This window comes from Zootermopsis nevadensis, unplaced genomic scaffold, assembly GCF_977971745.1.
Source record: "Zootermopsis nevadensis isolate Lab colony 2312 unplaced genomic scaffold, Znev_1.0 Znev_ptg000016l, whole genome shotgun sequence".
Classification (NCBI taxonomy): Eukaryota; Metazoa; Arthropoda; class Insecta; order Blattodea; family Termopsidae; genus Zootermopsis; species Zootermopsis nevadensis.
Window position 1 is genome coordinate 12219027 of NW_028259148.1, and position 27015 is coordinate 12246041.

Below are 27015 nucleotides of genomic sequence, written 5' to 3' on the forward strand. Positions count from 1 at the left end.
ATTATCCACCTATGCCTAAATCGTTCAAGTTGTCTGTTCCTTTACGTTTTTCGGAAACAACTTTCTACAGTTTGTCATCTCATCCGTACTACAAGTCTCGTCCATCTCACCCTCAATGATTCGGGAGGTCCCCGGTTGAAATCTCGGCCCGGAGACCGGTTATCCCAACTGGGGTTTTTCGTGGTTTTCCTCAGTCCCACCAGGAAATGCAGGGAAAGTACCTACAATTATGACACGACCGGTTCCTTCCATATCCTTTTCAATTTATTATTCGCTATAATCTTCTCATTCGACACTATACGAGGTGCGATCGGAAAGTTTAAAGACTGTGTCAATAGAGGGCGAACCGGATGTAGTACGAGCTTCTGCCGCTAGGGGGTGTGGCCTACATTCATAGTGAATCAGTGTGCCAGCCGGCATCATCGAATTAGCATTTGTTTCTTAGTTACGGGCGTTTTGGTAGTGCATTACACCGACCCTCCTGCGATTTCGGAATGGCGTGTGCATCAAATTTTGCCAAAGACTCGCCAAAACGGCTACGGAAACCTATGAAATGCTGAAGCAAACATTTGGGGAGTCCGCAATGGGTCGTGCACAAACTTTTGTGTGGCATTCACGTTTTAAAAATGGCCGAACCTCTGTCGATGATGACGAGCGTTCTGGACGACCATCTTCGAGCACAACGCCCGAAAATGTTACGAAGATTCGGCAGGCCATTCACGAAGATCGACGTCGTACCATCAACGACTTGTGCGACATTGTTGGGATAGGCTATGGGACCTGTCAGCTGATTCTAAAGGAAGAACTCCACATGCGACGCATCCTGTCTGAGGACCACAAGCAGAATCGACTTCTCGTTTGTCAGGAGCTCAAAGATCTTGCAAGAACCGACCCCAACTTCCTTTCTAAGCTCCGTGTGACTTCTTCCTCTTCCCAAAGATGAAAATTCAGCTAAAGGGAAGGAGATTTGAGACGATAGAAGAGATTCAGGCAGAATCGCAGATGGTGCTTGACAGGCTGACAAAGAAAGATTTCCAGGGATGCTTCCAGGCTTGGCAGCGGCGCTGGGATCGTTGTGTTCACTCCCAGGGGAACTACTTCGAGGGTGATGGATGAATTTAATACCTGAGATAAGTGTACGGGTTTTTATAGGCGCAGTCTAGAAACTTTCCGATCGCACCTCGTATAGTCTGAGCTAATAAAAAAGCATTATAAATAAATACATTCTAGATTAGAATACCCAAATAAAAACTGGCAAAGAATACATATTACAGTTGCCCTATGCCATAGTTTCTGAATGTGTAATTTCTGCCATTATCCCGTGGAAATAACCCAAAAGAAAACCATCTCCACACCTGCATCCCGAGAAACTGAAAGTTTGCCTAATATTAGAGTCACTAAATTTAATGCTTTGAAATGCGTATTGAATTTGAATTCGCAAAACACGTATCCTACCTTCTGCTACAACATTCTTGTCTGAAACAATAAAAAAGTTTAATGTGACACGACCAATGTTCAATAAAATCAGGTAACAAAGAAGGATTTAGTACAGACGGAAATTCTACTCCAATGCGGAACATATATAATCTCTCTCTCTAATTTTGAGGAGGGGGAGTGGACTATGTTATTGTACGCAGAGATGGGATAAAGCGGTTAGTTAGCTGACTACATCACACACAGAACAGACATACAAACTGCCTTAGGGCGATGTTAGGCAAACAGAAAGTTCTATACGTTATGTTACACAGATAACAGAAAACAACACGGAAGGATCAGGTTATAGGGCGATGAACTTCCACAACTCATCACTGACTTATAGCTCCATCTAACCGTGGATTGTATGGACAGCGTGTTCAGTATAACATTTCAGCCTCTGGCATTAAAAAACTGTAAGGTCATTATATCATTTCTGGTCGTAATACATAATTAGACGCTCCAAATGCTTGCAGGTCTACGTGGGAAAATTTTTAATTTTCATTTATAGTAATAGAATACGGCAAAGCTAGACGACTAAATATAAAAACGAAGATAAATTTATCGATTGTCGTATTCTTGGTTATGATATAATGTACCAGCGCGTTTCGCAGTTACGCATCGCCTCCATATTAAGTGGTGACAAACATATTCACCGCTGTCAAATTCTCTGATATCAGAGAGATAAATTTAATATTTTATGAGATGATAATGTTGCTTCATATTGTGATGATTATAATTGTTTAATTTTAACCGTCTAATCACAATAAAATATTTTATTAAATATTAAAATATTATTACTACAATTAACATTTAATATTTAAAATATTTAAAATATATTAAAATGATGCTCTTTCTATCGAAATGTTCGATTTACAATTAGAGCATCATCTTTTTCACGACATGTTAGAACGCTGGCCTTGTAATCCTGGGGTCTCGGGTTCGATTCCCGGCGGTGCCCGAATTTATAACTTGTGTTGGGCAAGGCCGTGGTCTAGGCAACACGGAGTTTTCCTCCGTGGCATCCCAACAATTACTCCATTCACACACAGAAGAAGGCAATGGCAAACCACTTCTGGATCATCTGCCAAGAACGTATATGAACAGGTCCCAGTCCGAGAAAAGGATGGAAGGATCCTGTTCATATGGACCTGTCGTCAGACAGAACACTAAATAATAAAATAATTCTAAATGCAATCCTTCGTCAGATGTCCATTAAATATCGGTAAGTTATCCTCTACTAGATCAATTGTACTTTGTTATCACATTCAATGTTGTTTCGTAAATGTATGTCGCGTATAGCGTGATCTTGCGTGGGTGAAATGTTTGTAGTGGTTTTTTATAATCGTTCTGTAAATTAAATAATAATATTATAAAGACTAAATAAATATTAGAGATAGAAAACAAAATAATATATTGAGAAATTTTAATTTAAAAACATACCATAAATGAAGAGTGGAGGAGGTTCGTCCGTCTGGAAGTATTGCCGTGTTTGAACTGAATAGGTTTGCTATTGATCGTGGTTGTTTGTAGGTGGGGTAAGTGAAAGTAGGTTGTTGGGGGTGGATTTAAGTGTTTGAAGGGAATTGAAGATAGGGTTATTAAGATAAATATTAATAATAGTAATAATATTTTAATATTCAATAAAATATTTTATTGTGATTAGACGGTTAAAATTAAACAATTAATATTTTATGTCATTCGTATGTTTCGCGAAACAATCACTCACTAAAACTTTATGTAAGGCAACTTCTACCCCGATTTCAGTATCATCTGTTGTTAACACTTTCACAGACAAGGCTATGACGACACAGTAGTCAGTACTAAAATTAGAGGTTAGGTCTAATGATAAAAATCGGCACTCTATAAATAATCAACCAATTTTCTGTTTATAAAATATATACAGGACTCCTACAACCCTGTTTTTCTTCTGATATGCCATAATCTTACCATTAACTTCGTATTTATTTATTTATTTTCGGTAGAAATGTTACCAATGTGAACGCGCGTGTCTTATGTTAGGTAGGCCGCACACCGGAATGCGTCAAGACATGTAACAGTCAAGACACGATGTCTACGACATGACGCAAAGAAAGGAGCACAGTTGAAACGAATGAGATTATAAAAACCGCCGCACACCGGTCTGAGTCGTGATGCTGACGTCAGCTTCATGCTGCAGACACGTGCAGCGAGACTCGGCGTGTTCCTTTTCTGTGCGTCAAGACTGAGACATCAGTACTCAAGTAACAGCACCAGTGTACATTATCGACATGAGTGAAGAGTGAACAAACAATAAGATAGTGCAGAAGGTTGAGAAATTCCCGGTAATATACGATTATTCGACCCCGGGCCGCTCAAACAAGGATTTTATTATTATTTAGTGTTCTGTCTGACGACAGGTCCATATGAACAGGATCCTTCCATCCTTTTCTCGGACTGGGACCTGTTCATATACGTTCTTGGCAGATGATCCAGAAGTGGTTTGCCATTGCCTTCTTCTGTGTGTGAATGGAGTAATTGTTGGGATGCCACGGAGGAAAACTCCGTGTTGCCTAGACCACGGCCTTGCCCAACACAAGTTATAAATTCGGGCACCGCCGGGAATCGAACCCGAGACCCCAGGATTACAAGGCCAGCGTTCTAACCGCTAGACCACCTCATCTTATTATTATTTAGTATTCTGTCTGACGACAGGTCCATATGAACAGGATCCTTCGATCCTTTTCTCGGACTGGGACCTGTTCATATACGTTCTTGGCAGATGATCCAGAAGTGGTTTGCCATTGCCTTCTTCTGTGTGTGAATGGAGTAATTGTTGGGATGCCACGGAGGAAAACTCCGTGTTGCCTAGACCACGGCCTTGCCCAACACAAGTTATAAATTCGGGCACCGCCGGGAATCGAACCCGAGACCCCAGGATTACAAGGCCAGCGTTCTAACCGCTAGACCACCTCATCTTATTATTATTTAGTATTCTGTCTGACGACAGGTCCATATGAACAGGATCCTTCGATCCTTTTCTCGGACTGGGACCTGTTCATATACGTTCTTGGCAGATGATCCAGAAGTGGTTTGCCATTGCCTTCTTCTGTGTGTGAATGGAGTAATTGTTGGGAAGCCACGGAGGAAAACTCCGTGTTGCCTAGACCACGGCCTTGCCCAACACAAGTTATAAATTAGGGCACCACCGGGAATCGAACCCGAGACCCCAGGATTACAAGGCCAGCGTTCTAAAACGTAGGCACACGACTCATTAAAGTCATGAATCCACTTCCTTTTCCTTCCTTTACGTACTTTCAGCCACATGTACATTAAAATATCTTCCTCACTGGACGACGTCATGTCATCAACTAGAGAAGATGTGATAAGACGCAGACACGTTCTGCTTCGTTGTGCGGACTCGAGTCTGAATCACGAATGAAGCAAGACTGCGTCTTTTGTCTCATGTCTTGATGCTTGTCTTGACGCAGTTGGTGTGCGGCAGCCCTAAGTATTTCTTAAAGATTTGAAGTTTGTTGTAACTATATGTCCCACCTGATTTAACTATCAATAAGTCTGCATCTATTATTTATGTGGCTCGAATAATTCTCGGTTCAAACAAAGATTATTTCCTTCGTTTACCATTTGATCTCTGTAATGGCAAAATATTGTGTTAAATCTGCAAGAATCTTAACTCTGTAAAATAACAATCCGTGCATTATCATCCGCTTTAAAAACAGAGACAATTTTATGGGGTTACGAGTCCTGTTAAAAGTGGCGTATGGGGATATAAAGCAGCTGATATACTGGCAAAAACAGCGGTAGTATTTTACAAATACAGTGACAAATGTACCACTCCAATCTGATAACAACCCACATTAGCATATATAAAGGATACAATTTTAAGATAAATGTAACAGATAGCACAAAACATAAAACTATATACTTTCATATTTAGAACAGTTACACAGCGAAACCCTGTGAAAAAAGCCATAACAGAGTTCATACTTGACAACTTACACGACTGTCTGATATAGTATTTATATAACACTGCGTCATATCTGTCTTCCTTCTACAAATCCTGGTGTGAAATATTCTTTCAAATTCCATAAGCTTTCTAGAATCTTTCAAAACAGACATAAAACATTTAGATTACCATGTTACAGTACTGTCTGATAGAATGTTTTCATATTCACGTCTGTATGCTTCGTGTTAAATATGATAACATCAAAGAGGATAGAATGGTAGAGACGAAAATTGGCTGCAAAATTTTCGGTCGAAAAATCTGGAGGAAAGAACCTACCAAGAAGACCTAAGCGTAGATGGTGGTTTTATATTAATACGGGTCTTATAAAAAATAGGATACGTGGAAGTGAGAATGGATTCAACCAGATCAAGATATGGACCAGTTCTATATATGGCGGAAACATTTCTTGACTAGCTGGGCTACTATTAGCTTTCTAAAAGACTGATTCATTAAATTTAGTATCCAGTAACAACGTACAAGTCACGTGTATACAATTTTTTCAGTTATATATATATATATATATAAGGTGAGTTTGTTTAATTCTGCTGATTTACATTTATTCTCATTAGCTTATTTTGATTCCAAAACACACAACTTTTATTTGCTGTATACAAACAGAACATTTCCAAATTTAATTTGTCGAGAACACATCAAGCAGAAAGTATACGAGTTATTTTCTTGTAACGCAAACAACGGTTTCACAACAACAAAAATCATAAAAGTGCTTTTAATAAAAAATACATGTTCATTTAAAGCCCTGGTTCCATAAATTAATTTTAGAAATTGGCTTTATATGTAGGTAGCCACTGACGAATATCTAACGTATATGAGACAAAATTTGAATTGAAGTGTGTCCATTAGTGCATAAGCAAATGGAAAATTACAAATGGAGAAATGAATGTACTGTATTTGTTAAAACTAAAAATACTTAAATATTGTTTGTATAACAACTGGTATATGTAAGAAGTTAAAAACTAAACATTTTTGTTAATAATACCAACATTTCGGAATTAGAATTCGGCAGTTAATTTACGTTACAATATGACAACTGTAGCCTACTTCAAATTGCTACTGAATTAATGAAGATGGCGCACTGTTCTCATTGTTTAATATTTCTTCAGATATTGTAATTGCGTCATATTGTGAATATTATATCAATTATTTGTTTTAATCCGTCTGATCACAATATAATTTTTATTTAAAATATCTTATAATTAAGATAATAAAATATCATTCATGTTCCATATCCATATCCGAAATGTAAATCGATCAATCGATATGGAACATGAATGATATTTTATTATCTTAATTATAAGAAATTTTAAATAAAAATTATATTGTGATCAGACGGATTAAAACAAATAATTGATATAATATTTCTTCCTCAAAACGGGCTTTGAGTCAAATTTAACCATACAGATCTAATTATGTTTAGCAACCACATCGGTGCATGAACGAGGAGTCCACTGTGGCGTGTATTTAACGGTTGTAATTAGGTTTCTAACACCACCATAAAAAGGAACCAAGAAACAAAAGAACTGTAACGTTTGACTGCAATTTATATGAACCACTGTAGATCGGATTTCGATTGCTAGCAGGGGAAACGGATTGATCGGCTCTGGGGCCCGCCCAGCCTCCTATTCAATCCGCAAAGCACGTCTGGGACGTGACACTGACCACTCACCCCATCTAGTATCGAGATCAAGAATGAGTAGGAGTTATACCGCCTCATCCCTCAAGCGTCACCATGGCGTGCAGCGGCATAGCCTTATTTTATCACAACACAGAAATAGCGGAGGAATCACAAGCGAAACGTACGTCTGAGTATTTCATTTTTGGTTTTGAAGTTTCGTAATTAAGATGTAATATTTTAATAAAACAATTTTTAAGATGTGAAAAAGTGATGTTCCAAATGTAAATCGAATGTTTCGATAAGGAGCATCACATGGTATTTTAACTATCTTAATTTTAAATTTTAAATTGTTATTAGACGGACAAGATTAATTAATTAAAGACAATTTTTAGAAGTCTTGGGGAATGTTAACAAAGTTTTGTTTGTATGATTTGAGGTTTTCACAGCAGTGAGTATAAAGATTTCTGTCTTCTAAGTTGTTGCGCCGTGTAGTATGGTAGATGTTTACCAACGTTAGTAAACATCTACCAAACTACACGGCGCAACAACCCAGAAGACAGAAATCTTCAAAGTTTTGTTTATTCAAACACATTACATTTCCAACTTAAATTATAACCAAATTAAGTCTAAATGATTGAAATTTCGATATACATCGATTATAATCGAAGTAACAAATTTTAAATAACAACTGATTTGATGGGAAAGGGGAAACGTTTTCATCAACGTTTGAAGTCTAGCAAGTCTATGGATCATTCTCGTCATTCGGTTACTGTCCAATGCTGAGTATACAAGCAGGCGGGAGTTTACAACATAACCAACAATTTACACATTTGCAAGGCTGTACTCAAGCCATGGCGGTCCAGGACGGAACCCCGGTGATATTGTGAGTAACGGGGCAAAGCCCTAGCACGTTTTTGAAGATAGTGATATCATATGAAGGCGATGTATTTATTTCCCAACTTGAAATATAATGCAGAGAGAACACACCTACAAATATATTTACTCTGGTAACAGAATTCCCTCATTTATTATATTATTAAGTGTTCTGTCTTACGACAGGTCCATTGCTCTGCCCAAAAAGAGCTCTCCAGTTGTCCCTATTCTCGGCTTCTCGCTTTAATTCCTGGAACGTCATCTTCTTTCCTTGTTTAAGGTCGTCGGTTAGCTGTATCAAACTTCTTCCTAGTCCTCTCTTTCCTTCAACCTGGCCTTCGGTGATATCACTCAGTAATCCATTCCAATCCAATAACAATACGAAACGTTTAGCTTATACGTCGCTAGTGAGACCGATACTTGAATATGGAGCTGTGTGTTGGGACCCTTACAGGGAAGGACAGGTAAGAGCACTAAATCGGGTGCAGAAGAGAGCGGCTAAATTTGCTAATTTCACGAACGAATCTGGTTGGGAAACATTGGCACAGCGTAGATTGATAGCCCGAATGTGCGCCCTTTTCAAAGCATACACGGGGGGCCGGGCTTGGAAAATGATAGAGGATAGATTATTAAAGCCATGCTACCTGGGCAGGGACGATCATACTCGGAAAATTAGGACTAGGAAACAAAGAACGGATGTAGGCAAATATTCCTTTGTAAATAGGACCATAAGAAGCTGGAACCAATTACCTCCAGGCGTGCTAGAGTCTTTCCCCTGTAAATTAGGCACCTTTAGAAAGAGGGTCAGAAAAGTAGTTACAAGCTAAGGGTTATTAAGTTGGGAATAAATGGTGATAAGTGAAGTGAAGTGTCTTAGTCTCCAAGTGATGAAGGGCTGTAGTTCTTTGGGATAAAATTTTCATGTACTGAGAGCGGACTTTATATTCCACTCTTAAGTATTGTGATTAATTAGTGGATGTGTGTTTTTTTATTGTGTCAGATGTTTTATTTTGAGTGTGGTATGTTGTATTGTTGTGTCTCATTGTTTTGTTGTGTGAGTGCATCAGTTCATGACGTTTGTAATACATTACAGTTATTGTCTTATGTCTAGGTGGTATTAAGTTCTTTTTTTAAGTTAAGTACTTGAGGTTGGATGGTTTTGTAATTTATGAGTTGGTTGATTTTGAGTGGGATGTGTTGTTTTTGTTGTGTCCTTTTTTATTGTTTTGTTCTGTCTCTGTGTTGATGTATCTCATTGTATGTTGTGTCTTATGGTTTTTGTTGTGTCCTTTGTTTATTGTTTTGTTGTGTCTCATTGTGTTGATGTATCCCATTGTTTGTGTGTCATATTGTTTTTGTTGTGTCCTTTTGTTTATTGTTTTGTTCTGTCTCTGTGTTGATGTATCTCATTGTTTATTGTGTCTTATTGTTTTTGTTGTGTCCTTTGTTTATTGTTTTGTTGTGTCTCATTGTGTTGATGTATCCCATTGTTTGGGTGTCATATTGTTTTTGTTGTGTCCTTTTGTTTATTGTTTTGTTCTGTCTCTGTGTTGATGTATCTCATTGTTTATTGTGTCTTATTGTTTTTGTTGTGTCCTTTTGTTTATTGTTTTGTTCTGTCTCATTGTGTTGATGTATCTCATTGTTCTGTTCTGTCTCATTGTTTTGTATGTTATTGTAGGACACTGCCACCGGGTATAAACCCATTTGCAGTCAATAATAAATAATAATAATATGTCCCAGCCAGTTAGCTTTCCTTCGTGTAATCGCCTGCAGAATGTTTCTTTGCTCGTTGACTCTCCTCAATACTTCTTCGTTGGTCACTCGATCCGTCCACCTGATCTTCTCTATTCTTCTCCAACACCACATTTCGAAACTCTCCAGGTATTTCCGTTCCTTCTTCCTGAGTGTCCAGGTCTCTGCTCCAAACGTAACACTTCACTAGTTTCTTCTTCATCTCCAAGCCCAACTTGCTAGTGAGAAGTATCCTCTTCTTGACGAAAGCTGCCTTGGCCATGGCTATCCTTGCTTTTACTTCCTTGGTGCATAGGGCGTCCGTCGTGACTATGCTTCCCAAGTACTTGAAATGCTCCAAATTCTCCATCTGTTGGTTTCCAATTACAACGTTCAATGGTTCTGCTCTCGGTGCTATCATCATTACCTTTGATTTTTCAATGTTGATTTCCATTCCATACTCTCTACCTGTTTCCACTAACTTGTCCATCATGTTCTGTAATTCCTCCTCTTCCTTCGCCAATACTACTCATTTAGAACAACATAATTGTTTTCTGATTCTTGTTCCTTTCAACCTGGAACTTCGAGCCTGTCAACCAAAGTCCTACTTTATTTCATTATTTATTCCCGTTATTTCAATATCTGAACTAAATGTGCTGTAGGACTTTGCAACATTTCGCCAATGTAACAGTGGAGAAAACTGCACAAGATGAGCTTAAAAATCTGTACTCCTCCCCCAATATTGTCAGGGTGATTAAGTCGAGAAGAATGAGATGGGCGGGGCATGTAGTGCGCATGATGGGACAAGAGGTGTGCACCGGGTACTGGTCGGGAAGCCTGAGGGGAAGAAATCTCTGAGGAGACCTAGACGTAGATGGGAGGATAATCTCAGGCGAGATCTATGGGAGATAGGAGTTGAAGGAGACTGGATTTTGTTGACCCAGGACAGGGTCCGGTGGAGGGCTTTGGTTAATTCGGTGATGAACCTTCGGGTTCCCTAAGCCATCTAGTTGGTTGGGTCCACTGTGTGGGAAGCCTGAAGGGAAGAGACCGCTGGGGAGACCTAGACGTAGATGGGAGGATAATCTCAGGCGAGATCTATGGGAGATAGGAGTTGAAGGAGACTGGATTTTGTTGACCCAGGACAGGGTGAGGTGGAGGGCTTTGGTTAATTCGGTGATGAACCTTCGGGTTCCCTAAGCCATCTAGTTGGTTGGGTCCACTGTTTGGTAAGCCTGAAGGGAAGAGACCTCTGGAGAGACCTAGACGTAGATGGGAGGATAATCTCAGGCGAGATCTATGGGAGATAGGAGTTGAAGGAGACTGGATTTTGTTGGCCCAGGACAGGGTTCGGTGGAGGGCTTTGGTTAATTCGGTGATGAACCTTCGGGTTCCCTAAGCCATCTAGTTGGTTGGGTCCACTGTGTGGGAAGCCTGAAGGGAAGAGACCGCTGGGGAGACCTAGACGTAGATGGGAGGATAATCTCAGGCGGGATCTATGGGAGAGAGAAGTTGAAGAAGACTGGATTTTGTTGGCCCAGGACAGGGTTCGGTGGAGGGTTTTGGTTAATTCGGTGATGAACCTTCGGGTTCCCTAAGCCATCTAGTTGGTTGGGTCCACTGTGTGGGAAGCCTGAAGGGAAGAGACCGCTGGGGAGACCTAGACGTAGATGGGAGGATAATCTCAGGCGGGATCTATGGGAGATAGGAGTTGAAGAAAACTGGATTTTGTTGGCCCAGGACAGGGTTCGGTGGAGGGCTTTGGTTAATTCGGTGATGAACCTTCGGGTTCCCTAAGCCATCTAGTTGGTTGGGTCCACTGTGTGGGAAGCCTGAAGGGAAGAGACCGCTGGGGAGACCTAGACGTAGATGGGAGGATAATCTCAGGCGAGATCTATGGGAGATAGGAGTTGAAGGAGACTGGATTTTGTTGGCCCAGGACAGGGTTCGGTGGAGGGCTTTGGTTAATTCGGTGATGAACCTTCGGGTTCCCTAAGCCATCTAGTTGGTTGGGTCCACTGTGTGGGAAGCCTGAAGGGAAGAGACCGCTGGGGAGACCTAGACGTAGATGGGAGGATAATCTCAGGCGAGATCTATGGGAGATAGGAGTTGAAGGAGACTGGATTTTGTTGGCCCAGGACAGGGTTCGGTGGAGGGCTTTGGTTAATTCGGTGATGAACCTTCGGATTCGGTAAGCCATCTAGTTAGTTAGTTTAACAGTGAAGGGCACGATTATAAAGCGAAAAATAACCCTCAATAAAGCAAGTAACGAGAACATCATGTCTATTGAAAATAAACTTTATCAGGGACAACATAAACGCGTTATAGTAATGAGTTCAGAAGTATTTATTTTATTAAAAAAGATTTAGTACAAATACATTATTTAGCGTCGATCTTACGTCAGTAAATTATCACAGACAGCCTTGTAGTTTCCGTATTGAAAAAGGATACAAGCTGTTACTCTGCTTCTAAAATAGGTCACGATTTTTTCATTATCTGTGTCTTCCAGTCTATTGGCCATTCTCATTTGACAGTTCATATACACTGCGTACAACGTCGTAAACTTTCCAAAAACAAACAGGACATTTTGAGATACGGTGCACAATATACAGCCTAATATACTGAGTCTCAAAATGGCTGACTGTAAATGGTTTCGGTCTGTTCTGAAGAACAATGCGTAATAATTCATGATTCGTACTCCCCATCAAACATTACTTGGATGATCAAATTAAGGAAAATTATGTGGACCTGACATTTAACAAACGTGGGTGATATAAGAAATGCAAACAAAATTTCGGTCGGAAAGTCTGGGTCACACATCAAAAAACTCATTTAAAAACCGTCCTTCTCTATCACAAACGAGGCTCTGACGACCAGTTCATGGCGTTTTACGGATAGCGTAGAAAATATCAGATAGTCAATAATTTAACCCGAAGGTTCATTACAGTGTTCACAAAAGCCCGCCACTTAGCCTTATCCTGATCGAGATAAATTCACCTCACACTCTCACACCCCCCACTACTTTAAGATCCATTTTAATATTATACTCTTTTCTGCATTTAATTTTTCTACATGGTTTCTTCATTTCGGATTTTCCGACTAACATTTCTCATCTCGCCCAAGCGAATCTGACGCTACGCTGTCAAGTCGTCCTTAATTTCATCGTGTTAATAATATTTGTAGATGAGTGAAAATTATGAAGCTCCTCATCATGTATTTATCTCCATTTTCCTGCTACTTTCGTTCCAGACATTTTTCTTGGGGTCCAGCCCTTAACAAAACAACAGCGCGTATTGCAGAATTATGGTTAATTTACGTAAAAAATTATTCGCTTATTCTAAAAGTGCACTTACTTCAGAACCCTTAAATGCACCACTCGAAAGGTACGAGGTGCGATCGGAAAGTTTCTAGACTGCGCCTATAAAAACCCGTACACTTATCTCAGGTATTAAATTCATCCATCACCCTCGAAGTAGTTCCCCTGGGAGTGAACACAACGATCCCAGCGCCGCTGCCAAGCCTGGAAGCATCCCTGGAAATCTTTCTTTGTCAGTCTGTCAAGCACCATCTGCGATTCTGCCTGAATCTCTTCTGACGTCTCAAATCTCCTTCCCTTTAGCTGAATTTTCATCTTTGGGAAGAGGAAGAAGTCACACGGAGCTTAGAAAGGAAGTTGGGGTCGGTTCTTGCAAGATCTTTGAGCTCCTGACAAACGAGAAGTCGATTCTGCTTCTGGTCCTCAGACAGGATGCGTCGCATGTGGAGTTCTTCCTTTAGAATCAGCTGACAGGTCCCATAGCCTATCCCAACAATGTCGCACAAGTCGTTGATGGTACGACGTCGATCTTCGTAACATTTTCGGGCGTTGTGCTCGAAGATGGTCGTCCAGAACGCTCGTCATCATCGACAGAGGTTCGGCCATTTTTAAAACGTGAATGCCACACAAAAGTTTGTACACGACCCATTGCGGACTCCCCAAATGCTTGCTTTAGCATTTCATAGGTTTCCGTAGCCGTTTTGGCAAGTCTTTGGCAAAATTTGATGCACACGCCATTCCGAAATCGCAGGAGGGTCGGTGTAATGCACTACCAAAACGCCCGTAACTAAGAAACAAATGCTAATTCGATGATGCCGGCTGGCACACTGATTCACTATGAATGTAGGCCGCACCCCCTAGCGGCAGAAGCTCGTACTACATCCGGTTCGTCCGCTATTCACACAGTCTTGAAACTTTCCGATCGCACCTCGTTTGAGTGTTTGGCACTTCGTATATTTACATCGACCTTTTACTTAAAACACAAGAACGTGTTTATTTTGTATAGGAAGATGTAAATTAATATTTTGCAGAGAGAATTTTGCGATGTCGTGTATGGTGAAATCTGCAGTGAGAGGATTGTATCTGATTGTGTCATGGCCTCAGGAACGCGAGAACGAGATTAGCAACGACGTTTATTGCAATATTTAATTACTTTAAGCTGAAAGCTGGCTTAAATATCTTAAGGGCTACGTAAAATCCTTTATATGGAAATAAACCCAAGAATATTTTGTAGAAATTACCTCTCAAGGCTGTTCTACTCATGCTGATTAGGATAGTATCAGTTCGAATCCCCGCGAAAGGCTGATATTTTGCTTGGGCTGTTCCATATTTTATAAAGTCTATTTAAGGTAGCTTAATTAATTTGCATATGTTCACATTCAGGTACAAGAACTATAATACAGTAGTAATTTAGTGCCAATTAGTTATATTAATAGTTAATGGGTTTTGAAATCGATTCAACTGCACTGTTTATCTGGCACAGATATTAATTAAATTAAGTCTTAGCTTTAACGAGAATCGAATATTTTGGTATCTGCCTTCATTTGTAATTTCTTTACGTATATGCGAGTAATGGGGATATTGAATAAGCTAGTTTGAGAATGTCTGGATCTTCGAACGGCAGTCATTGTCGTGACCTGATAAAAGATACTCTGCTGCAGTCAACCACTAATCATAAATGAGGGAGTCTCTTAATTTATTCTTGTATATAATTTTAATTTTTCGCTGACCTCAACAAGTTCAGTAAACATGATCACACGTTTATTAAACATTTTATTTTTCAAAGCACTGTCCATGCTTTCAACGCATTTAGTCCAATGAACATTTTAATATTATGCTCTTGTCTTGGTTAGATAATTCTCCCCGTTTCTTTACGATTTCCAAACCAAAATCTGTTCCTTATTTATCATATACCCATGCGTGCTACCTGCCAAGCCTATATAATTTTCACTAATTTGAACATTCTAATATCTCACGATTTCATAAAAATAAAATGTTTTCGTTGCGCCCTGCGTTATTCTAGTATCACTTACTGCCATATCCTTATTTTAGAAGTTACTTCGTCAATGCTGATTGTTCGATTGTTAAGGATAGTCTAATAGATTTGTTCCTTACGGTGAGCATATGTTACACATCCTAAGAACGTGCATAATTCAAACACTCTTATTCGCCCTCCGCCTGTTGGTAAACCTTTTCTTTGACGTACGTAGTAGTAACCAGCCACGGTGGTCTAGCGGTTAGAACGCTGGCCTTGTAATCCTGGGGTCTCGGGTTCGATTCCCGGCGGTGTCCGAATTTATAACTTCTGTTGGGCAAGGCCGTGGTCTAGGCAACACGGGGTTTTTCTCCGGGGGCTTCCCCAGTTTCTCCGTGGCATCCCATTCACACACAGAAGAAGGCAATGGCAAACCACTTCTGGATCATCTGCCAAGAACGTATATGAACAGGTCCCAGTCCGAGAAAAGGATGGAAGGATCCTGTTCATATGGACCTGTCGTCAGACAGAACACTAAAATAAATAAAAAATACGTAGTAGTACAGTAGTCGTCACGAAATTGCACGCTTCAAGGCCACAGAAAGGATGGTGACGTCCTTACGCGGTGACCTTGAAGCTGACCTTAAATAAATTGAATTTCTCCTCTGATCGCTAAAGTCTTGTTCTACTTTGGTGCGTTCTGTCGTCAGCCATGTTAAACTTATAACAGTATTACCACTACCGAAAACACAACGGAAACCAACTACATGACACTGTCAAATTGCTTATTTAGGGGAGGGGGGGAATATTTTCAGTGATACCAACATCACTTTTGAAATAAACGAAAATTACCTTTAAGTAGCTCCCTCGTAGTTGCTTATCAAATTACTTTCTCGACAGAATGAACGCTCTGTGGACGCCCTACGTGCATCCACGTTCCTGCATTTCAACGCTAGTTCATCGTACACTGCCAGCATCGGCACGTAGCCCAATGCGACTCTGAAGTCACGTACAGTGATGTAACGATTTGCGCTCATTAGAATTTGAACGCGCTGAATGTTTCCGTAACAGCAGTTGTTTGTACTCATTAAAATCACCGCCAATTTGTACACTGACCTGTGTTATCTTCCGCAAATGTTGGTTAGTTTTCTTTCTTCTTTCATAAATACTTTACAAAATATTCCTAAGCAGGAGAATCATTATAAAATTATTTGTTGTCAGGACTTTTTCCATCGTCTGTTGTTAAAATTCATGACGTTTCGGAGGCTGGTTCTGCCTCCGTCTTCAGAGACGTACCTACTCTGTTGGGTCCCTTAGAAAGAGATAGTCTCTGTCACTGTCACTCTGAGACTAGCTCTATCTAAGGGACCCAACAGAGTAGATACCTCTCACTGAAGAAGGAGGCAGAACCAGCCTCCGAAACGTCATGAATTTTAAAAACAGACGATGGAAAAATTCCTGACAACAAACAATTTTAAGTGTAAACTACCGTCGTCAGAACCCTTTAGAATTGAAGAATCATTATATGGTGTAGCACAGAGCGCTCACTGATAAACAGGAAAGTAACTATCACTTTCCGGTTGCCCGCAGGAACTGCATGACTCATCGCGAAGAGCTACAAGATTTTCTCCGATACAAATAAATTATCGCTCCATATAAACAATAAGATAAGCATAATTTTTTTTACAATATATGCTGTTATCAGCTTTAAATGACATTTCCCTCACAGGGTTTAACTAGACTCGTGTAACAAATGTTTGCAGCGAAGTCTCTTGAGAAGCTGATTGTCGCTCAGCTAGTTATAAAAAACCCAGCCTTTTCTTGAACCCCCCAAAAATAATTTTTTTAAGATTTTTGTCTTCTGGGTCGTTGCGCCGTGTAGTCTGGTAGAAGTTTACCAGCGTTACAGAGGTCCTTGCTTCCTCCATCATCAGGACGATAAAACTTTTGTAAACTTCTACCAGACTACAAGACGCAACAATCCAGAAGATGGCCATCTTCAAATAATATGATAATCGAGAAAAATGCTTTGTGAATATCTTTCTCCTTTACTGTTCCGCTTTATTACGAACAAATACTTATTCTAACTTTACTGTCTTCTCAATGTGCTGTTGCTAAAACATTTGACATTCCAAAATCTGACTAAGAATAATTAATTATATACGTTTTTCACTGTTAGAAACTTCAGATACTTTTTGTTCGTAAATGTCTATTCAGTTAAAAGCCTGTTTCTTAGTTTCTATAAAATTTCAGACGACCTGAAGTGATTTATGAGATACGACGCACAACTCAAAGCTTCTTCAGTGCTGTCACCTGTGAATCATTCACAGCGTTGAGACAAACTAAGATGTGGCGACAGAATCATGACGGGAAACCCACAATATGTGGTATCAAAATGCGGGTAACCTTATGTAAGTTATAGTTTTTTTTTTAAAAAAAACGTAAGCTACTGGTACATTACCAGTCTCATATAATCTATTAAGTTGAATCATTATCGACTTTAATTCAATCAGTGTTACGAGTTCAAGCTTCAAATTAAATTTGATTTTCAACCAAGAAAGCCGGTTAATTAATTAATTTTCTGCGGCTGGGTGTAGGACACGCCAGGATTTGCTTTGGTAGTAATGGCGCCTACATCATCAGAACATTTTGTGAAGAACAAGTAGTGAGTTATTAGAATTCATTGTATCACAAATTAATTACCACCATATTGAAGCTAGGTCATCCATAAGTACGTCTACCGTTTCATTGTGACGTGTTCTTTTAAATACTAGGTAAATAGCCACGGTGGTCTAGCGGTTAGAACGCTGGCCTTGTAATCCTGGGGTCTCGGGTTCGATTCCCGGCGGTGCCCGGATTTATAACTTGTGTTGGGCAAGGCCGTGGTCTAGGCAACACGGAGTTATCCTCCGGGGGCTTCCCCGGTTTCTCCGTGGCATCCCAACAATTACTGCATTCACACACAGAAGAAGGCAATGGCAAACCACTTCTGGATCATCTGCCAAGAACGTATATGAACAGGTCCCAGTCCGAGAAAAGGATGGAAGGATCCTCTTCATATGGACCTGTCGTCAGACAGAACACTAAATAATAATAAGATGAGGTGGTCTAGCGGTTAGAACGCTGGCCTTGTAATCCTGGGCTCTCGGGTTCGATTCCCGGCGGTGCTCGAATTTATAACTTGTGTTGGGCAAGGCCGTGGTCTAGGCAACACGGAGTTTTCCTCCGTGGCATCCCAACAATTACTCCATTCACACACAGAAGAAGGCAATGGCAAACCACTTCTGGATCATCTGCCAAGAACGTATATGAACAGGTCCCAGTCCGAGAAAAGGATGGAAGGATCCTGTTCATATGGACCTGTCGTCAGACTGAACACTAAATAAATAGACTATATATATATTCTCCCTATTTCTGTTTAACTATTTAAACTTAAGTGGTAACTATATATACCAGTTGTTTTAACAATCAGTAATCATGATTTTTGTATTTATGGATAAATACGGATTATTTCCTCAACAGCATTAACCAGATGATTTTTGTAATGGCGACATCCATGTTTTCTTTGAGGTACGGACCGACATCCTTCGGCTTCCAAGGCCTAATATGGACGAGTTGAAGTAACCCTAAGGAGAATAACTTCAATTTGACTGCACGAAAGGAGATTAAAAAAGCAAAACTGAGAAATCACGCGCGTGCGACAGCCACGTCTGTCATGGACTGCCACAATGCTACAGTACATGGATAGAGGTCAATACGAGATGCGTTAACAAAAGGACTGATGGACGGACGAGCATTTGAAAGCGGACAGCCGGGCTGACAAATTAATGTGAGCGATCATTTGCAGTGCTATTATGTGCGGTAACTGTTTGAATATTCATACTGAGTTTAGTGTTTCTGCCTTACGTTAGCTTAATATATGGCAGGCAGTTCCAGCCAGCTGATTCGCCACACGAGTGAACTACTCGAGTTCACACACACACGAAGACCGCCTTTGTTCTGCACGTTCACAAAGCGAGCGCTTAGTACGAAGGTCACCTCTGTCTAACCTAAGCTCTGAATGTTAACAACTTTTAATTCAGTTTCATAACGGAGAGACACAAAAAACTTGATTACAAGAATTTCTTATCTGATAACAAAACCTCAACATTGGCACTCAGAGCTGCAAATGACCTGTATTAGCTAAACGTCTCAAAAACAAATTTGTTTAAATTACATTTCGACAACAGTATGCAGCCCATGTAATGAAACACAAAGACGAGTATTGTACGGGTGTAAAAACTGTGTGAGAGACCAGGGAGAAATTGGAGGGAAAAAGAAACATCTTAAGGAAACAGGTTTTGAAGGTTAAATGGGTGGTTCTCGCGAACACGGCAATTAATACTCCAATTCCATAAAATCCGTAACACATCTCAACCTCCTAAGTGACTGTTAGCTTCACAAAGACATTTTTCATGGAGTTAATACAGGCGAAATTAATGCAAGCCTGCGAGTATAATATCTCTACTGTCGGTTGTCTTCGTTACCAACATAACGCCGCGCGGACAGTCGTTACATCAGCCAGAGCAGGACAACCAACCAACGAATCGAAAAGCTAAGTTCGGGATGATTTCTGCGCAAGCGCAAGACCTTGCTAGGTTGCGCTATTCTCGCGCTGGAAATGGTATACATTTACTTAAAACTAAAACGGAGGTGTGCTTACGCTAACGAGGGTTTTGTCGTGGCTGAAGGACTTAAATTTTCAAAATAGGGGCTACTGCTACTGGTGGGAGATTATCCCAACAGGCAAATTGTCCCTTGTGAGAAGGATTTTGGTTGGATGGCTCACTGCGATTTGAATCCAGATCGCATTCGTTGATGGCCTCTCCGACTTCGGGGGTGGGGGGGTTAATGACTTCATCTGGATGCATTCATCATTCGGAAGAGGCGGGCAGGCCCCTTTTGAATTTTCCTTATGTGACGTCAGTGGCTTGCGTGAGCTGAGCGCTTGAAGCTACGAGCGTAAGGGGAAGGTCTCTTACCGCTTCCTAACCTTGTCCCTCTTCCGGCGTCATTTTGTATCACTGTTCTTTTTTAAAAAAAGAATGCAATAGCAATTATATTATTCTTTGCAGCGATAAAGATTTGGAGCATAATTTTGGTAAGACTTTATTGCATAAACAGTGTTAAATGACACAGTTATACAAGCAGCCTAAGTTCTTTCTGTACAAACGATTTGGGGTGTGTGCATATCAATTGGAACAGCGCGCTGAACAGCCAGTTGACGGACTACCCATTAGGAAAACATTCTTTCGTGAGCTCTGTGACTTGTAACTAATTTTTGTGAAGTCACATTTATCAAGTAAGAGTTTATCTGTTCGCGAGGCCTAGTGACTGGTGTGTATAAAATAAAGTTACGTTTTATTTTAATGTAGTAGGCAGAGAACATTACAGTAATAGAGAAAGTACCAAAACGATAGCAGGATATGTTTGCAGGACAGACAGTAACGTGTTTCAAAAGGAGTGGGAGGAGAGGGGAATTTGTTTTGACCGCCTCTCACCTTAGTTGGAGTACCTTTTGGCATTTTCAGCAATGCGTTTCATATACGGGAAGGGTTAAATTTATCAAGGGCCGATGTCCTGCGCTTACGAAAGACTCCGCTCTTAGTTACATTTTTGGTTGGAAGGTTGGTAGCAACCACCACCGAGCGAACTGTGAGACTTACGAGCGGCGGAAAAGCAGTGTGTTACGTGTGAGCTGACATGAGACACGTAGAGTGCAGTGTGAAATTCGGCATCTTTTATATAGACAGTGTTTTGTAGACAGACAGAACATTAATCAAGGAGACAATTAATCGCAAAGCGAATAGACTAAATCCATCTTTCTTCTGAAGAACTTACAGCAGTTGAATAATTTATCTGCGAAACAATAATTACAACACTGTGTAGTATAAAGTTAGTCCTGGCTTACTTCGTGCAATAGGGAGTAATGACTTCGTTCATTATTCTATTTCGGACGTCACAGGTTTCATCTCCTGCTGTTTTAGATATTCTGTTATCCATTGTCTGCACGTGCACAAACCATTTTTGCCTGAAATCCGCTTTTATTAATTTAAGTAACATAAAGTCAAAGTGAGACTGGATTCAGGAGACACCAACAGCGTTGAGATTGGTAGAGGTGTAAGACAGGGATGCTGCTTATCACCAATTCTTTTTAACCTGTACGGGGAATGGCTTGCCAAGGAAGCTCTGGAGGGAACAGGAGACTTCAAAATTGGAGGAAGAGTGATAAAGACTGTAAAGTATGCAGACGACTTAGTAATATTGGCGAAGGAAGAGGAGGAATTACAGAACATGATGGACAAGTTAGTGGAAACAGGTAGAGAGTATGGAATGGAAATCAACATTGAAAAATCAAAGGTAATGAGGATAGCACCGAGAGCAGAACCATTGAACTTTGTGATTGGAAACCAACAGATGGAGAATGTGGAGCATTTCAAGTACTTGGGAAGCATAGTCACGACGGACGCTCTGTGCACCAAGGAAGTAAAAGCAAGGATAGCCATGGCCAAGGCAGCTTTCGTCAAGAAGAGGATACTTCTCACTAGCAAGTTGGGCTTGGAGATGAAGAAGGAACTAGTGAAGTGTTACGTATGGAGCAGAGACCTGGACACTCAGGAAGAAGGAACGGAAATACCTGGAGAGTTTCGAAATGTGGTGTTGGAGAAGAATAGAGAAGATCAGGTGGACGGATCGAGTGACCAACGAAGAAGTATTGAGGAGAGTCAACGAGCAAAGAAACATTCTGCAGGCGATTACACGAAGGAAAGCTAACTGGCTGGGACATATTATGAGAAGGAATGAGTTACTGAGTGATATCATCGAAGGCCAGGTTGAAGGAAAGAGAGGACTGGGAAGAAGATTGATACAGCTAACCGACGACCTTAAACAAGGAAAGAAGATGACGTTGCAGGAATTAAAGCGAGAAGCTGGAGAGCTCTGTTTGGGCAGAGCAATGGACCTGTCGTAAGACAGAACACTTAATAAAAAATAATAATACAAAATGTTACCACTGAAGATGGTCTCATGAGGTTGAAACACGTTTGACAAATTGAAGTGTAAACAGTGATAAAAGTGGGTGGCTAGCAACTTCACACCTGTTCCCTCCACGTTCAACATCTCGACAGTTCGTCTCCAGGTGAAGTTCGCGTATTCACATTTGATGATGACGTGGCTTTAACTGCGTAACATTTAAATCTTTTTGGATACTATTCATACTCGACGCCTTGGGTAAGTTAAAATCTCACCTTTAGATTATATATTCCTTCTTTTACCATTTGCATCTGAGCAATGACAGGCGGAAGAGAGGACTGAACGCCTTTGGAGAATCTACGCACTCCAAATAGGATTAAACTTTTCTTTTTTCCCTCGTAGATTCCCAAGGCTCTATTTGCTACTTTTCCGCTGTATGGTCAGATCTTGAATGCAGTTGGGCGATCGACCCACGAAGTCTAATTTGTTAAACTACTGCAGGAATCCTCACGCCCTCCCACGTGTAGGTTTAAAATTGTTTTCGGACCCTGAGAGTAAAAATAACACTTTCCAATGGAAGGGCCTCGGTGAGGTGAGGTGGGGTGGGAGGTTGAGAATGATGGAAGAAGATGGGGGAGGAGTTGGATAATACATTCCCCTGGGTCACCTTTACGAACCCGAGTCTGCAAATAACGTGATTGGGCGGCCCAGAAAACAGCGCTGTTACTTTATATAGCCTGGCTGTTCGTGGCAAAAGAGATAGCATCACGTCTTGCTGAAGGCCCTTCGGAGTTCCTTCACTGATAATAATGAGCATGGTATTCAAGCAGATTAATATCCTTTCACCGGTAAAATGTGAATAACATCAAATCATGTTTAGTTTCCATTAACTGATGTACTCAAGGGGTTCGCAGTGGCCGCGCGGTCTAAGGCGTGGGCCTTGTGTCGATTGGTCGCTGGGACCGTGGGTTCGAATCCCACTCAAGTCATGGATATTTGTACGCGTTTTTCTGTGTTGTGCTGTCCGACGGGTCGTTCCCATGTACTAAAATGACACGTATTTTTATAATTAATTACGTTTAACCTCCTTTTATTTATTTGATCAAAAGTCAGCTAAAACTCCATTCTCTGATAAAATGTGTATGATAATGAAGCATATTTAATTTACATTCACTGATTTAATAAAGAAGATTATGAAAATGATATTTGTTACATCTCAATGAACTAAAATGTGTTCGACAGACAATGTCTGTCCTTACCACAGTATTATACAGTGAGACGTATTGAAATTAAATTTATATTTGTATTTTATTTAACGACGATTTTCAGTATCTCAGACTATATGGCGTAGAATGAGAGGATGATATAATCGTCTTGTTTCACAAATATTGATACGAATAATCAGTGCATTTGAGTCGACTTCAAATCAATTGAACTTGTAAGTAGCTACAATATCTTCTCGATATTTTGAGCGATAAATATCGATTTATGTACTGAAGTAAGTGTTTTCTTCGCAGCACTAAACAGTGTTTCAGTGACAGAAGCATCCAAGTCGTCCAGTTACCATTTTATTGTCGAAATTAAGTCGAAATCCTATCAACAGACGCTTCGGAGCTTCTAAGGAATTCGGAAAATGTGCGTGAGAAGGAACAGGGGAGATGTAGAGGTGGTTGCATAGATCTCTCTGAAGAAGGCGTAGCTGAGGAATTTGAGCGGCTCTCGGTTTACGGTCGACTAAATCCTTATTCCGAGATAATGAACTCAAGAAATTCAGGGGTTTCTCTGCTGAAACCAGCAAATCTACAGAACACTTCGTAAAGCGCAACTTCCTGAAATGACTGCTAACTATGCAGAGTATCCAGAATTATTACGAGGTAATAATTAATTAATTAGTGCGCTATTTCTGTGTATAAAGTCCTCGGTATATATTTTGGATTTTGTCACACGTAACGACAAAGTATTTTAATACGGTTATGTTGGTATTTGTCTAATATACAAAATGATTTATATAAAAACTGTGCCGATGTTCATTTTTTTCGCATCTGATAAAGCAGAAAATGAGGTTTTCAAAATAGTGAACAACTTAACAGATTCGAGTAAAAATAATATACGATTTTCGTTCGCACATCAAAACCAAATTTGTGTACAAAACGATTTATCAATCTACGTTGATTCGCTACGCAGTAAACTGTTTTAATTTTGAATTTACAAATTAGGCATTTTATTAATAATTATAATTGCGCATTTTTATCAGAGTGCTGAACAGGAGATCAGTTTTCTTAGATTACGACTGGAAACCGTCTTTTATATTTCTGAAAAGTTAGTACACAAAAACCAGAGAGAACCGGTTCAGACTCAGTTTTAGGCCTATTGCGAGAAACAGGTGGAAATTTGTGGCCTGTCATATCAAAAAATAGGCCGATATTCGATTAGCCATAGTCTCATCATGAAGACGTTTGTACAGTAATAATTGTTCAACATCGATTCCAACAAAATAAGTTATCCGATAAGGGAAATAAATGTTATTAAAAATGTTTTAGAATACACTTTCGACGTAAAGAATTAAGGGAAATGAACACATCTTTTTTGAACGCAAACCCATTTATATTCTACAGAACTTAAGAGTTTCGTTCAAGTAAGCAGAGCCATTAATGTTTTACTTTTCTCCGGCCCCAGATATATAATACCTAGTTGTAATGATACATTATTTATCCTTACATATCGAAGTGTGGCATTATTGTTATAAATGTCCCCAGGTTTTTCTAACTTCTGCTTTCGTCAGTGAGCCACTTCGAATATTTATAACTATCTAACGTTTCGACATACTTTGAAGTTGATATTTTCAGGGTCGTACGTACGTACGTAGGTACGTAGTAGATGTGAGTTTTTGGAAGTCTTATCAAAACCATAATTCACCCTTGAAGATGACAACTGCAATGTTTGCCGAAACATTGGATAATTATCAGTAGTCGACGCGAGTCATCCAGGAAAGCCAAGATTAAACAGTGATAATGCACATATTTTGTTATATTTATCTGAAAAAAATATATATTAATAAAAGAAATGGTGTTCCTGGTATTTGTACACCACACAAAGACACGCACATCGTACAAAGAACGCAACAAAATCTCTCATTTACTGAGACGTTATTGAGGGCGAAACACAGAGGCAAATGAACATAATGGCACATCCTTCCTGATCCACCTATAAAGGAATAGTGGTTAGATGACTGTTTTCTGGTTTGCTGAGTCTTGTGGCAGTATGCACTTCTGAAACGTAGGTTAATTCGTGTCAGACTACAAGGCGAAACAACCCAGAACAAAGCCATCTTCATATTCGCCATCGTGAGAACTTCAAATCTCACGAGCGCTGGTTACGTCACTTACCGTTGAGAACGTGAACTACCACCGTCTTCAGATTGGCGTTAGACGGGTTGCAGGTGTACTTCCCTGAATCAGGCGTGTTGGCTCTCTGAATGAGCAAGTAGCTCGTGGTCACATCGCCTTTCTCTGTGATCACGCTTACTCCACCTCGAGGAGAATCGTAGTTGATTTCCTGGAAGAATCAAGACGTTGAGCCAGCGAATGAACTCGTTACAGATTCAATTCTTGTCCTTGCCGCTAGACGTAGTGCCAGTGGAATTAATTACAAGTTCTGGTGCAAAGACTAGCATCATTTTTAGTCTTTTTCATTCACTACTCTCTGATTCTTCTGTATAAAGAGAGTCAGTTACCCGCAATCTCTGCATCGCTCTTAACGACATTGAATTATCGCGGGCTGCAGACCCGTGTAATCGTAAGGCGTACGTAAAGCACACTACAACTGCACAAATTAACTTAACTTCCATGAAGAGTGTTCTGCAAGTGCAAATGAGATGCAAATAAAATTCAGTGATGCTTGCTGCATCCCAATTCACAGCATTGCTTTAAAATTTCAAAGGTTAAAATACAGGCAACTCTCGGTTTACGAACGAGTTACGTTCCAAGACGTTGTTAGTTATGTGTTTCTTTCATTCCTGAGGTTTTACCATACGTTAGCAACCATTTTAAAGCATTAAAACCATTTACTAAACATCGAATGGTCTATTATTATTATTTAGTGTTCTGTCTGACGACAGGTCCATATGAACAGGATCCTTCCATCCTTTTCTCGGACTGGGACCTGTTCATATACGTTCTTGGCAGATGATCCAGAAGTGGTTTGCCATTGCCTTCTTCTGTGTGTGAATGGAGTAATTGTTGGGATGCCACGGAGGAAAACTCCGTGTTGCCTAGCCCACGGCCTTGCCCAACACAAGTTATAAATTCGGGCACCGCCGGGAATCGAACCCGAGACCCCAGGATTACAAGGCCAGCGTTCTAACCGCTAGACCACCGTGGCAGTCGAATGGTCTATACAATACGTTTTATTATAATGTGTGTATGCGTTATGGTTTATCGTATACGATACGTAACGTAAAATAATGTTAATTTTAATTATTATAATTAATTATGATAATTATTGTAATAAATACATTTTTTTAAAAGTTATTTATTTAAATCTATACGTTTGGCATTTCGTTTTATAAGGAACTCTATCTATTGGCGACTTAAAGAAATTTTGAATGAATTGTGACGTTCATTATGGCGAATATTCGTAAACCGAGAGTTTTCTGTACAGTAAACCTCTTTCAACGCGGATTCGATTATACGCGTAATAATAAATGCGAACAATTATATGACGAAAGGGAAAAATTCATCGTCTGGCACAAAGTCAGTCATTTTATAAACTGAGATATTTTGCTTTATACTGTAAATAAAATAATCTGTATTCTGTTCCCAAGTTTCCAGATGCTGGACCACTATGAAAACGAATATGGCCGTCTTCTGGATTAGAGCTCCGTGTTGTCTGGTAGAAGTTTACCAACGTTTCAGAGGTCCTCGCTGCTTGCCTTCATGATAAAGGCAGCAAGTACCTATAAGAACAGCTGTTAAACGTCTACGAGACTTCAAAGC

General features: G+C 40.1%; 1 protein-coding gene across 5 annotated transcripts in view; it reads right to left on the bottom strand.

The window, feature by feature from the left end:
• Positions 1–27015, bottom strand: part of LOC110839985 (zwei Ig domain protein zig-8-like) — a 338556-nt gene that overhangs the window by 10312 nt on the left and 301229 nt on the right. For all 5 annotated transcript variants that reach the window (XM_087349689.1, XM_087349688.1, XM_087349690.1 and 2 more), the window contains exon 5: positions 25408–25576. In XM_087349689.1, the coding sequence (XP_087205815.1) occupies positions 25408–25576 (169 nt within the window). The remainder of the gene's footprint in view (positions 1–25407; positions 25577–27015) is intronic.